We start from the raw sequence: 13767 nt of genomic DNA on the forward strand, positions 1-13767 counted from the left end.
CCAAAGCCTTCCTCTGGTCGGTGGATAACACAAAAAGTTAATCATTGTTCGTCTGTAGTTGTGATTCCCAGTCAAGCGACACCATCAGTGGACAGCTAATACTTCCCGTAGCCTTCCGTAGTGGGTCGCAGCAAATCCCTGACAAACGTTCGTTAACTCGAGCTCACCATCCGGGGGAGGGCTTTGCACGATGATTGGGGGTCTTAAGCATTACGCAAAAATCCAAAAAGGGTGCACATCGTTAAACTCGAAAATATTTACAGGAAAGCTTAGAAAGTTCCGCTGCAGCTACTTCGGTGATGGCCAACGTTGGCCCCATGCTGTCGGAGTTCTGCTCCGATTGAGTTATGAAATCGGTTCCATCAAAAGTTCCAACGAGCGATGATTCATAAGTGTGGCCATTTAAATTGAAAAGATTGCACAAACGGTACCGCTATTAAAAAAGTCTGATAATAGTTTTGAAACCATCGACCTGAACACAGCATCGCGCTGGTTTTTGAAGCCTTGTTTGGAGCGTTTGGGACTCTGCCGAACGCCGAACGCCGAACTTTACTTCCGTTTTGCGTCCACGATTTGATAACACGTGCATACGTCGAGTTTATCGAGCGAGTTTATCGGTCCGCGATCCAACGTGTACTCTCCAACGTGGTCGTCGGGCATTAAGCCGATCGTGTAATTGAGCTCTCATCATTGATGATGATGCTGAGCCAATCGACACCGCCGATCTGCATGTTTTACAACCTTTAGCGAGCCCGTCCTCCTGCCTCCCCCCCCGCCGGGGGCTCTTTCGGTGGTAATGCGCCTGGCGCACATTATTGGTACATCTTTCGTGGTCGTGGTCTCGCGAGGCGCTGCTTTTCGGTGGCTTCGGAGGTTTTCCGTGCGCACGATGCGAACGATAAACACCGCGAACAACGCTCCGTGCCGCTCCCAGTGCCACAATACCCCCCCCTCCCCCGCGCTCGTGTTCGTCGAGTTTAATTGCGCCACATTAAGAGATGGCGCGGAGAGCGGCGCGCGCAGAAAAAGGGCACACCGAGTCCGCGCGCCCCGCTGGTGTAATGGTGATTATTCGCGTGTGCGCGTTACGCCATCCCCGCGCCCCGCTGCAGATGAAACCCCCCGCCGGCGGAGGGGGGCCACTATTTGTCATCATCAACAATAAAATGTGCCGCTGACCACAGAGAAGCAAAACACGAGCCGCGAGGTTGTAAAAACCCTTCGGCGGCCTCCTCGGCGGCGGCATCTTTTTGAGGGGAGCCTAAGGGGTGGCTTCAGCGCTTCTTAGGCGCTAAGGGCGCACGAAAAACCACCAACCCCGAAAGCTCGTTCGCCCGGAGGCCCAAAAACCAACCGGCCTGAGCGCTGTGCTTAGTGCCGTGGGCCGCGCACGAGCATGTTATACAACCCAAACGAGAGACGGCCTACATTTCCGAAGGTCAATTCGGTTTCGTTCAGGTTTGCTGCGCTGTGTGTGTGTGCGTGTGCGAGTCGCACTCTCACTGTCCACTCGGCCGAGACCACCGCGGCCAGTGAGGCGAGCGAAAGAAAGCCTTGCGAGATGCGTGCGCCCATTAGTGTCAATTAGAAACACCACCACCAACAAACCCCTGGACGACGGCTCCGTGTGTGTGCGTGTGTGCGCGATCGTGGCACGGATTTCGTGGCCCCGTGCCGTGGTCGTCGTGAGCCCGTGAGCCGCCACCGAATCAGTATTCCAAAATCGTACGATCCTCGGGTCCTCGGGTGACGACGACGCGGCTCCAGCCAAGAGTACCCGCAACGCATGCAAAGTGTATAAGACGGCGCGCGAGCGCGCGGGGGTTTTGTGGGTGAAATTTGGCCCGACCCGCGCCACACGGACCACCCGCCCCTCCCGCGGTTTCAAGGCGACCGACCGACCGAGGTATGTGTAGGGCACCCCCTCGACACAGTAAGGCGAGGAGCTCGGCCTGACGCGGGCCGTGCGATTAGAAACCGGTTGCTGGCCACTGGCCGCTTGGCCCCCGGGTGGTAGCGGAGGGTAGCGGAAGGTCGACTCGCTCGGTGTGTGTAATAAGGGTAAATAAATGTTACGGATTTCTATGGCGTCAATCTGCGCACCGTGCACGGCAAAACCAATTGAGGATTGGTTCCAGCACCGGGCGGCCATTCGACTGGTACATCCCTGCGCAGTGTTCTACGTCAAGGTTGACGGTCCATGTGTCGTTTCGAATCGACGGCACTGAATGGCACTTGATTGAATTTCGAATACATTCCCCAAAAACGACAAAAGTTGCGGAATAACGCCGCCAACGGACTAATGAACCGCCGGCGGCGGCGGCGGCGGCACCCTAATGGCGGAACGGATAAGCAACGCTCGTTAAGGGAAGCGCTTAAAACTCCATTAGCTCCCGGCGCGAATGTGCGTCTGGCGGGCGGGATTCGGGTCTGGTTGTCTGGCGCAGGGCTCCGGTCCGGAATCAGGAGCTCCGGAGCGGACAACACACGACACAGGTGGTGCGGATGGATTCACGATCATCCCAGCCCGGGTCAACGAGACGTGCGTGCTTTGCATCCGTTTCCTACTCGCGATCCTCAGGGTCATCTGCCCGACTTCCTCGTTCTCCTCGAACACCTGCACCAAAAGGCCCGGCGAGCCAAGGTCTGACGTCAGGCTAGAAGAATTATACAACTTTCGCGCACACGAAAGGACCCTCCAGCATGTGCACGTTAGCCGAAAGAATGTTAAAACATGAGTGGAACTCGAATTGGAGATCAAATGTCCACGCCAAATGGTCGTATTCGCGATAGAATTAATTTCGAATCAATAGACTTGGTCGATAAGCGACGAACCCTCGGACAAAATTACGGCCATTACCCAAAGCCTTTGATGGCTTCTGCGTGAGGTGTTTAAGTGTTCCAAGTCGAAACATTTAAGCCCCTTTCACTTGGCTTGGCATCCATAAAATCGGCGTCCTTCGGATCGGTCATCTGAAAGCACTGGCCAAAACTTTGCTTCAATCCTTTTCCGGTGGTTTCTAGGTGAAAGGGGTCTCTGCTTCTCCGTAAGGGCAATGGACTCCGCAATGTAGCACTCACTTCTGGATTACTTCTTCCTGCGATTCAGCTACCTTTTGGCCGTGACTAGTGGGGACTTCCGGGCCGCTTTCCAGGAATAAAACCCACCTTTCTAAATGGCAAAAAGGAACGACCTACAAGTACAAGTTTGACTTCAACCGATAAAAATTGAGAGCAGGTACCAGAATTCCCAGAACGAATGCAAGGACCAAATGATTGTGACAGCAACTCAAACTCTAGCCTACTGTGTTGCACCCTGCATTTCTAGATTCCATACCGAAATGGTACAGTGATCGGACCGGGATAATATACATTTCTAGCTAGTGGGCCTCGGGCGCTTTATTTGAAAACCTAATTTTGGGCCAGAAACCAGATCTAATGAACGTGCGCCCGTAGCTCACCACCGGCCGACCGGCGAGTGGCAGCCGTGAGTTGCGGGCAATGTTCCGAGATGTCCTTGAAAGTTCAGCTGCATCAGCTGCAACCGGACCAGGCTTCGAAAGTGCATTCGAGCGGTTCTTGAGCGGCCCTCGTGTTTTTCTCGGTATTTCTGTGAAAGCCTTGTGGCTTCGAGCCGCCAACTGGTAGTTTCCATAAACGAGAAAAGACCGTCGACCGCACGCAACGAAACGCGGTCAACCTCGTTGGGTTTGATCGATCGATTCGCGCTCAGTTCGCGTTCGGATCGAGGTCTTTTTTGCCGCCGAATGGCGGAAACGTTTCTTTGGCGGGCTGATGTCCTTTCTTGAACTCCCTGGATTTTTGTTCCGTCTTCTCCTGTTCCGTGGGGGTTTTCCAACTGTTCCGGGTTTCTTGGCGCAGACAACGCTGCAGGGTTTTTGCTTTTCTTTCGGACCGAACCGAAGATGGCACCCGACACCGTGTACCAACGCCGGGACTTGGGCAACCTTCAGTGCAAACAGTGCGCGGTCCCACTTGGGATGTCCCACCGATCGATTGAGGTCAATACCAACGCGGCGTTATGTGACGGGCCTACCTTGGGTGGAACGCGTTTTTACATAACACATTAAATAATGATCGTTGACGACGAATTATCACCACACACCACGGACCCGGTACCGGTGTTAATTTCGGGACGGACTTGCCCGTTGCTTCCCTGCGGGCTTGTTGGGCTGGGTTTTGATTTACGATCGCCAAGCCAAGCAGTCATCACCATCGTCAAATGTCACGTTGCCGGCTGGCCAGATGGTGGTGGACTAATTTCCCTTTCACCTAGCGGTTGGAAAACCTAGACCTAGTTGCAGCCGGCCGGCCGGTGCTGGGTGCTGGCCGGTGGTCGGTCGTTAACATTCCTGTCGAGCCGAGCACGGGGGTCGGGTGACGATCTTCGGTGGCCATCAAAGCCACCACTGAGCCACGGCTCTCGATCTCGAGCGAGCGTTAAATCACGGCTAGAGTGGCCAATTAGTGGCCGATTTCGCGGTGCGGCGGAAAAAAACACCCAACCGGATGCAGTCCGCGTGTCAGTGACCAAATGTGTCTCGGCCGAAGCGTTTGCGCCGATTCCGATGCGTTCGGAAGGACGATGCGAATCAGGGAAAATCCCAGTTCTAATGCGACCCTCCGTGTTCTTTGCTTCTCCTTCCAGCGGCAGCGAGACGAGCGTGGCGACAATCGACGATGGAGGGACGATGTGGAGCAGACAGCAGAACGCCGTGTCGGTGCGGCACGCGTTCAAATCTTACGGCACCAAGAAGAAACCAAATCAAGTTCTATCGAATCTTAACATGACAGTAGCCAAAGGAACTATGTAAGTATGGACGCGGGCGGCATCTCTTTCCAGCTTCGGCCGACCGGCGGCCATTTTGCATACTGATGTGCGCTTTGGCAACGCCGTGATATGACAACTCGCCTAGCTTCGGGAATAAGTACGGCGTCATTGGGTGAATTTTCACTTTCCACTTTCCCGGTTTTTGTTCCAATTGTTACACCGAAACCATTACTATTAACCCATGTACTTATTTCGCCTAAAGTTAACGGATCACAAAGCGTTGTTAACACTTAGAAAAGAAATTAAATAATCAAGTGTTTGGATTTTAGAATACCGATTACTTGACTTTCAAAGCGTTAATATTTGTTCTGGAAATTGTAAACATTTTGCAAAAATTTTACATTTACGAAATGGGACGCTTTACGTTTGCAGAAAATTGGAAAATATTAAAAACATAGTTCCAAAGCAGTAGGTCGTCAACTCAAACTGTACAAAATTTGTAAAGCTCTTTTCCACCTCGGTGGTTATGTTAATGAGCAGAGTCTTCGTATTTGCGGCTTGGAAAACCTACACATCGTGCAAGAAAAGCCAATGCACCCAAAACGACTGACTGTTTAGTGCAGATTTTGGTCTGACGGCATCATCGGGCCATTATTCTTCGAAAAACGAAAAGGAGCCGCAGTAACCATCGATTGCGTACGCTACCGAGAAATGTTGGGTTGGATTGGTTCTTCGGCAAAAATGAAGCTAAAAACTTGGACGACATTTGGTTTAGACAGGACGGCGCTACTTGTCATACAGAGACAGCCAAACACTACATGGACAACCCTAGGCTATGGTACAGACTTTGGTCTAACGAGTTAGTGGATCGAGAACCGAATAAGATTAGCGATAGACTTAGGTAACGAATCTCCTTTGAGTGCCTTTCAAAGGCATCCTCAAAACATGCGAATGCCACACCACAGAAGCGCCAAGTCCAAGAATTGGACAACCAATAGCAGGGTGCAGAGTTTTCAAACACATTACACCACTCCTGAGAGTCAACTAAATTCATTGAAAGCGGGCGATAAAGGCGCACAAATCAGCGTGATCTAGGTCTTCAGAAGATTCTTCAGCTGCGTGACGTCGTTTGACATTATTGCTGACCTTCAGGGGGCCACCCGTGCGTGGCGTAGCCGGAAGACTCGTTTGATCGACAAATTAATTAAAAGTACAACTTGCACATTTCCCACCTGTTGCGGGTCCTCTGGCCAAACTCCGCCGTAAAGTTGTTGATCGCTTTTCGACTTCGCTTTCTCATCTCGCGGTCGGTCGCGCAATTACTGTTCCGAATTTGTCCGAAACAACCCTCACTAAATTCGGTTGTTGGTCCGGTCAGGGCCAATCAACACCGGTCTGCTGTTGGTTGTGCACGTTTTGTTTTACAAACACAAGCAAAGCACTTTTCATGTTCGAGGGAATGTTACAATTACTCCGCAGTTTCTGTACCCCTCTGCGATCGCTAGCTCGCGGAAGTAATTACCGTGACCGTGCGTGCATTATCCGTCTGTGTAGGGTTTTTTTCACGAAGCCATTGCGCGTGAACCGGGCGCACGCACGCACGGCAAACGCAAATCACCATCGTCGAGCGATCAATACTTTCCGTCAATTTCCTTTAGCTCGCGTGGAATGCGAAAGGCACTTTCTTCGGGAGGCCCCCGTCACAACGCTGACCTTTGCTCCGCATTCCAGCCAACGACTCGAGTCTCCGGCGCGGATGCATACGGATCTGGCCATCGGTACCGGAAGTAACTTTCCTCTTGGCGTCATGCAACCGAGCGGATCACCTGTTCCGATTTGCTTCGTCAGATGGCGAATCCCGGCGAATTACTCCAGCTAGTTCCATGAATCACTGCCGTTAGCATGATTACTATATTCAAGCGCTCAGCTTTCAACCACATTCCGATGGCGGGTCGTCCACGGCATCGTGTAAGAGTGGCCAATCCAGCCAAGTAACTTCACAAGCACTGAAAACGGGTGGCCTTGGCGTACCCACGTTTGGGCCTCTTTGGGCACCGGGCGAAGGCAACCCTTTGGTTGCCTTCACACTGCCGCTGAGCGACCCGAGGCCTTCGCCCGAAAAAGACCGAGCTCTTCTTCGGCGGGTCGTGGTCGTATGCGTGTTAGACCAATCGGTTGCGTCTGTTGGCAAAACAATGCCAAGATCTGTAGGTCTTGATGCCCTTCAACATGTTCACAGCGTTTCCGGAGCATTGTTCGCAGTGCGGTGGTGATCTGGACGGAAGGCTGCTCGGGAATTAGGGTGTGGATATCAATGGGTTGTTGCGTGTGTGTTTCTGGTGTGACCGAACATTAGCCCGAAACCCCCCAAGGAGACATTATTTGGCCACTGGGTACAATGTTGACAAATGCTCAGCGGGCGCGCATTAACGTGCGCTTAATTCGCGCTCAGGTATTCCAATGCGTTCCCACTTAATGGACGCGTTGACGCTGAATTTGGAAGAGCTTGCAGGATTGCTTGGACAATTTAATTCGCCGAAGTCGGCACGTTAATTGTGGAGAAAAGTCAAGCACCGCCTAGCGATTCGCCGCCTCCCGACGGCCGCTGATTGACGACTTCTCTTGACGCTGGTTTGCAAATCGCATCTCGTAAAGGTCCGCGCTGATGGCCACCCCGGCTTCTGACGGCCATCAGCCGCGACTCGTTGTTGTTGACTCGCCATGCAGTGGCCATTGTGTAGCGTGACACATCGACCGGACCGAACGTCTAACGTCTAACGCAAATGGATTCCCGAGACCAAAGACGCACATTCATCTTCGGTACGTGATCGGAATGGATTCGAGCTGTGGAATGACCAATTGGTGGCCATCAAATCGCGACAAACAAAATGTGCGCGGGACGCGCCAGGGACGCCGGACCTCTGGCCGGAGCTCCTCAAAGGCTCCTCACCAGTAATTAGCGATTCGACGCCAACGACGCTTTTCTCATTCGGTTTCCCGTGAATCTACTTTACCTCTCTCGCTCTTAGTTATGGACTTTTAGGAGCATCCGGTTGCGGTAAGACCACACTTCTTTCGTGCATAGTTGGGAGGAAGCGGCTCAACTCGGGAGAAATATGGGTTCTGGGAGGCAAGCCAGGAACAAAAGGTACGTACCAGGGCGTCCGTTACATGGTCTCGTCACTAACCAACGCTTTGACCTTCTCGCGCAGGATCCGGTGTGCCCGGCGCACGCGTAGGTTACATGCCTCAGGAGATAGCTTTATACGGAGAGTTCTCGATCCGCGAGACGATGATGTACTTTGGCTGGATCTTCGGCATGCACACGTCGGAGATCGTCGAGCGATTACAGTTTCTGCTCAACTTTCTCGATCTGCCATCGGAGTCACGGTTGGTGAAGAACTTGAGCGGTGGCCAACAGCGCCGGGTGTCGTTTGCCGTCGCGCTGATGCACGACCCGGAGCTGCTCATCCTGGACGAACCGACCGTCGGTGTGGATCCGCTGCTGCGACAAAGTATATGGAACCATCTGGTGCACATCACGAAGGCCGGTCAGAAGACGGTCATCATTACGACGCACTACATCGAGGAAGCCCGACAAGCGCACACGGTAAGTCCGGGCAGTCCGTTAGTTTCTGGGACGCCTCTTGACGCTATCTTCCCTCCCGGAACAGATTGGTCTGATGCGATCTGGGCGATTGCTGGCAGAAGAGTCCCCCGCCTGCCTGCTGTCGATGTATCGCTGCAGCAGCCTGGAAGATGTCTTCTTGAAGCTGTCTCGCAAGCAAGGCCAAGCCAACGTAGCCCCAGCTGAGCTTAACATCAGGTAAGGTGCCCCCCCGCCAGCAAGAATGTCGAAGATCTGGGCTTTAATGGTCCTTTTTACGTACTTGCAGCAACAACATTTCGCTGTCGGCGCTAGCATTCGGCAACAAAAAGGACAACCCAGTCTACGTCAGCCAGGAGAGCGGGGTCGTGGGACTGAACTTCCACCAGAGCAAGGAGGTGCTCATCAGTGACAGTAATGGATCCACTATTGCTGTACGTATCTTCCCTTCTCGAACCCAGACAAGGGTGGTCAAAACGGGAGAGAACTTAACTAACCTGCGTTTCCAACAGATTAACGGACTCAACGGATCGGCGCCCGGTGCAATCAGCGAAGCAGTCGACTGTGACAACTGCGCAGAGTGTTCCGGTTGCTCCAATGTAAGTTTCGAGCGCGTAGGGCCGTAGGGCGAACAGGTCTATTGATGTCTCTCAATCTTTCGTGCAGTTCACATCGAAGGGCAAGATCAAGGCGCTGCTGGTGAAAAACTTCTTGCGCATGTGGCGAAACGTCGGGGTTATGCTGTTCATCTTCGCGCTTCCGGTGATGCAGGTGATACTGTTCTGCCTGGCGATCGGACGTGACCCAACCAACCTGAAAATGGCCATCGTGAACGGCGAAATGAACTCGACCATCGACTCGGACTGTGTCTTCGATCCCGGGTGTAGCTTCACAAGTCTGTCATGCCGCTACCTGAGCCATCTCAACTCGACCATCGTCAAGGAATACTACACGGACCTGGACTCGGCCTTGGGGGCCGTACGTGACGGCAACGCCTGGGGAGCCCTCTACTTCACCGACAACTTCACCGACGCCCTCGTGGCACGCATCGCTCTAGGTATGGAGCGCGCTCTAGATGGTCACTTCGAGCTTCTCTAATTCGCTCCGATTCTAGGTCGAGATGCGGACGATGAAACCCTGGACCAATCAGAGATTCGCGTGTGGCTCGATATGTCCAACCAGCAGATCGGGATCATGCTGAACCGCGATCTGCAGGTGGCGTACCGGGAGTTTGCCCAGCAGCTGCTCCGCGTGTGCGACAACAATCCGAAACTCGGCGATGTGCCCATCCAGTTCAAGGCGCCCATCTACGGGACAAACGATCCGTCCTTCACGGACTTTGTCGCGCCCGGTGTCATTTTGACGTGAGTTCCACGCCCCGTTCCATGCCGTCCGTCACTTGTAACACATCCGTTTCCGATTTCCTTGCAGCATTGTGTTCTTCCTGGCAGTCGCACTCACATCCTCGGCGCTGATCATCGAGCGCACCGAGGGCCTGCTGGATCGCTCGTGGGTCGCCGGTGTCACGCCGACGGAGATTCTGCTGTCGCACGTCATGACGCAGTTCGTGGTGATGTGCGGCCAAACGGCGCTGGTACTCATCTTCATGATCGTGGTGTTTGGCGTTACCAACAACGGCGAGATCGGCTGGATCGTGGTCCTGACCATCCTGCAGGGTCTGTGCGGTATGTGCTTCGGGTTCGTTATCTCGGCCATCTGTGAGCTCGAACGGAACGCGATCCAGCTCGCGCTGGGATCCTTCTACCCGACGCTGCTCCTCTCGGGCGTTATCTGGCCGATCGAGGGCATGCCGCTCGTGCTGCGGTACGTGTCCCTCTGCCTACCCCTCACGCTGGCGACCACCTCGCTCCGTTCGATACTGGCGCGCGGCTGGAGCATAACGGAGCCGGACGTGTATATGGGCTTCGTGTCGACGATCGCCTGGATTGCGCTGTTCCTCATCGTGACGGTGCTGGTGCTCAAGTTCAAGCGCGGCTAGATCCGCCCGAGACCCGCCACTCCGTTTGCCACCCCACCCCTTATGCAGATCCTGGCGATGGGTGGCGATCGGAAACAAAGCGCGGCGTGTGCGTGTGTGCATCAGGACAAGTAACCCCAGGAAGAGGGACTGCGAAGGTTTCCCCCTTTCCCCATTTGCTCAAAGCCACGGGCGGCTCCTTCCCGGGGATCTTCATCTTCTTGCTTTTCCCGAAAAGAGAGTGTCACAGCTAGCGTTCGCTGAGTCCGTTCTCGATTGATTTTAGCCCAACCACCGGGTTTTTAGCAGACCCGGCATTAGCACCCGATAGACGTGACGGGGATGTCGTCCGCCTCACTTGAGCCGGGCGTCGTTTTAGGGCACACTGATGCAATGGACCGGAACATCAAATATCAGTAGCTTGTTGTGGATCTGGAATGCGCGGATTGAGTGATTGAGCGAGCCCTTTTGGATGCGTGAGTGTATGCGAGTGTGCGAGTAGCATGTGTGTGTGTGTGGATGTGGCCAAAATTTCGGAACGCATACGGTGCGTCCTGCAATTTTTGGGAATATTTTATGGGTCCCCCGGTAACGGGAGCGAGGCAGACGGACGAACGCATACATAAAAGAAAACCCGAACGAACGCGTCAATGTGAACTGTGATTGTAAAGCAATGAGCGAAAGCTATTTCAATAATTTTGTTTTATTATAATTCGTATCGTTACTAGAGCAGAGAGAGAAACAGAGAGGTTATGGTGTACTGCCCGAAAGGAGTTTTTGGACCGAGGTCCCTTTTCCAGCACGCGGAACTACACAAACACACAACATTAATTAGCCGATATCCCCAGCCCGTGCGGCAATGCGAAACAATAGGAAACGGGGTTGGAAATGGCCCGAACCGAATGCCAGCTTGTTTAACACTGACCCTAATGTCGTTTGGTCCGTCACTGGTTCGTTGCATCGCATTCCGTTTACTTAACCTTTGTGAAATTACCCTAAGGTCCTGTAACTAGGACCGTCTTCTGCGGACACCTTTTAAACAAACAAGTTTTAGCATAACGCTGTAACGGGAGCTTTGCACGTCCGGCAGGTCACTGGCGTAAACGATCAAATTCTAACCATGCGATGGGGCCAATCACTGACTCTGTGGGTAGGAGGTGTTCTGTTTGCTCTGGGTGGTTTTTTTGTGTAGTAAATTGTTGCTTCTCCTGAACCGGATTATTTGGCCCGGTTCGGTTCAACCCCCGGTCGCTGGACACAACTTGGTGTGCGGCCATAATGACTGCGGAAATGACTGCGAAATCGTTGAGCGAGCATCCGAACGGGATGCGATCCGCACGATGATGCAATTAATATGACCCTACCAGAAACATTGCGCAGTTTGCACCACAATGTCGTAATGGACAACATAAAAACGGCGGAGGAAATGTAACAAATACTTATTCTTACAATCATATACATTTACTTGGGGAAACTATGGAGAATGGAAAACAAACACGGACAATGAACTAATCTTAAAGTAGATGCTTTCATAAGAGTTTTTTTATTATTATTATTCGATCGCTTGTCCCATGCGTCTCGGTGAGCTCGGCCGCAGGATCGCTACATACCAAGTGGGGGAGGCTAAGTAAATACCATGAGTCAGAGAGTGCACAAAACGACGCGGAGACATATTTTGAGTTATTCCAGCAAAACGGAACACACATCCCTGGCGGTCTGCAATGTATTTGTGGAGGAAAATAAAAAAAATGTAATAATAATAAAAACGAATACAAAAAGTACGAAACAATTAGAATGTTCACCATTTAGTCCATAAAATCACATCACGCGCCCAGTGAATTCTGTTGGTCCACAAAGTTCCGGGTCGCTAAGTAACCGTTTCCGGTACGGCACTGGCAACTTCACTCCGACCGGTGCCCCGTTGCGTACGAACGACGATGACTGGAAGCTTTTTATGTTGCGTTCGAACCACTAACACCACGCTCGAGTGCGGTCGGCCGAGCTAATGGTCGGCTAAGTGTTGTTGTCAACGTTTTTTCACGCCTTTCCGCCGGCGCGGTTCTAGTGAAAGCCGGCTGCACTTTCACCGCTTTCGCTGATTGACTCTTCAACACTTGCCGCGTCCCGCAATGGTACTCATAAATCATCGCGACAAATACGAATCCTCCCCACGAGAGTCGGGCTAAATTGGTCCATGTTCCAACCGGGTGACCATTGCAACTCCACGGCTAGGGTCAACAGTTGGGCTTCGTTCACTCGGTCGTGTGGAAGCAACGGTTGCGGTCGGGGACGCTTAGGATGTGCTGGCGCCTATCGACGCTACTGGTGGTTGTGCACTGTCTGGCGATGGCCCACCTGTTGGGCTTCCAGTTGGGGAAGCCATGGCCAGTGTGTCCTGTGAACGATAACCGGCTCTTATCACTGTTAAACCTCCTCTGCAACACCACGCAGAGGACGACGATCACCGCGCGCGACGCTTGCTACGGTTGCTTCTTCCGGGCTGGCTCATTAACGGCGGGACCAGCGCAATTGTCCGCCATCAGTCAATGTGCGACGCTGTACCTGCTAAACAGTAGCTATGCTGTCTGTGCGACCAATTTGGCTGTAAGTGTGGAGATAGGTTGAAAACAGGAATCGATTTGAAAAGTGTCCTTTCCTACGCCCAGGGTGTCGTAACGGGATCGCGTCCCTTGCCCATTCCGGCCGTCGGCACAGGCAACATCGACTGCTACACCGGTCACTGTGAGTTCGTGCAGTGCGTTCGGCGGATCAACGGAAACATGCTGATCAATGATTGCATCCTACAAACGCTGGTCAATCGGGACCTGAACGTTGAAGCCCAACGGACCGGGTTCTACCTCAACACCACCTCGTGCATTCTGGCACGGGTCCGCTGCGATCCGTACAACCCGATTACGGGCCAGCTGCAGAATGTCGTGACCACTCCCGGCGGAACGGTGCGCACGAGGACGGCATCGAACGCACTGCAAATATCGTCCACCGGAGACATACGCATTGTTTCGTTTCCGAGCAAGGTGCTGATCGGTGATGCATTCTGTAGTTCGCGTACGCCCCTCGATCAATCATCATTTGCCAATTCCATTTGTTAAGGCAATTATTCATAAATTCCTGTACATTTCAGCGGTAAGAATATCGAGTGTAGCTAAACTGTTTTACAATAAAGAAGGGTCTATGCCTAGTGTCTTTGCCGAAAGCCTAAAGTTCATTCACAAACCCAAAACACAAAAATTCGAAATCAACTTGTTTCTTTATTTTATGTTTCGATCAATCTATTACCAATAGAAATTAGGCTACAAAATCATATCTGGCAACATAGAACGCCCTAAAACTGTTTCAAAATATACAAGGCTATGTTTCAACTACGAGTAT

The 13767-nt window shown here is 52.6% G+C and overlaps 2 protein-coding genes across 2 annotated transcripts in view; both read left to right on the forward strand.

The window, feature by feature from the left end:
• Positions 1-10398, forward strand: part of LOC128273881 (ABC transporter G family member 23) — a 33770-nt gene extending 23372 nt beyond the window's left edge. The window contains exons 2-10 of the mRNA XM_053011942.1: positions 4670-4831; positions 7822-7940; positions 8005-8402; positions 8467-8618; positions 8689-8833; positions 8912-8998; positions 9066-9456; positions 9514-9763; positions 9831-10398. Coding sequence (XP_052867902.1) covers positions 4670-4831; positions 7822-7940; positions 8005-8402; positions 8467-8618; positions 8689-8833; positions 8912-8998; positions 9066-9456; positions 9514-9763; positions 9831-10398 — 2272 coding nt within the window. The remainder of the gene's footprint in view (positions 1-4669; positions 4832-7821; positions 7941-8004; positions 8403-8466; positions 8619-8688; positions 8834-8911; positions 8999-9065; positions 9457-9513; positions 9764-9830) is intronic.
• A 2277-nt stretch (positions 10399-12675) lies between these two features.
• LOC128274349 (uncharacterized) lies at positions 12676-13487 on the forward strand. Its single transcript, XM_053012513.1, has 2 exons — positions 12676-12981; positions 13044-13487. The coding sequence occupies exons 1-2, from the start codon at positions 12676-12678 to the stop codon at positions 13485-13487; spliced, it is 750 nt and encodes a 249-aa protein (XP_052868473.1).
• Positions 13488-13767: the final 280 nt, after the last annotated feature.

Source organism: Anopheles cruzii, chromosome 3 (assembly GCF_943734635.1).
Source record: "Anopheles cruzii chromosome 3, idAnoCruzAS_RS32_06, whole genome shotgun sequence".
NCBI classification, from domain to species: Eukaryota; Metazoa; Arthropoda; class Insecta; order Diptera; family Culicidae; genus Anopheles; species Anopheles cruzii.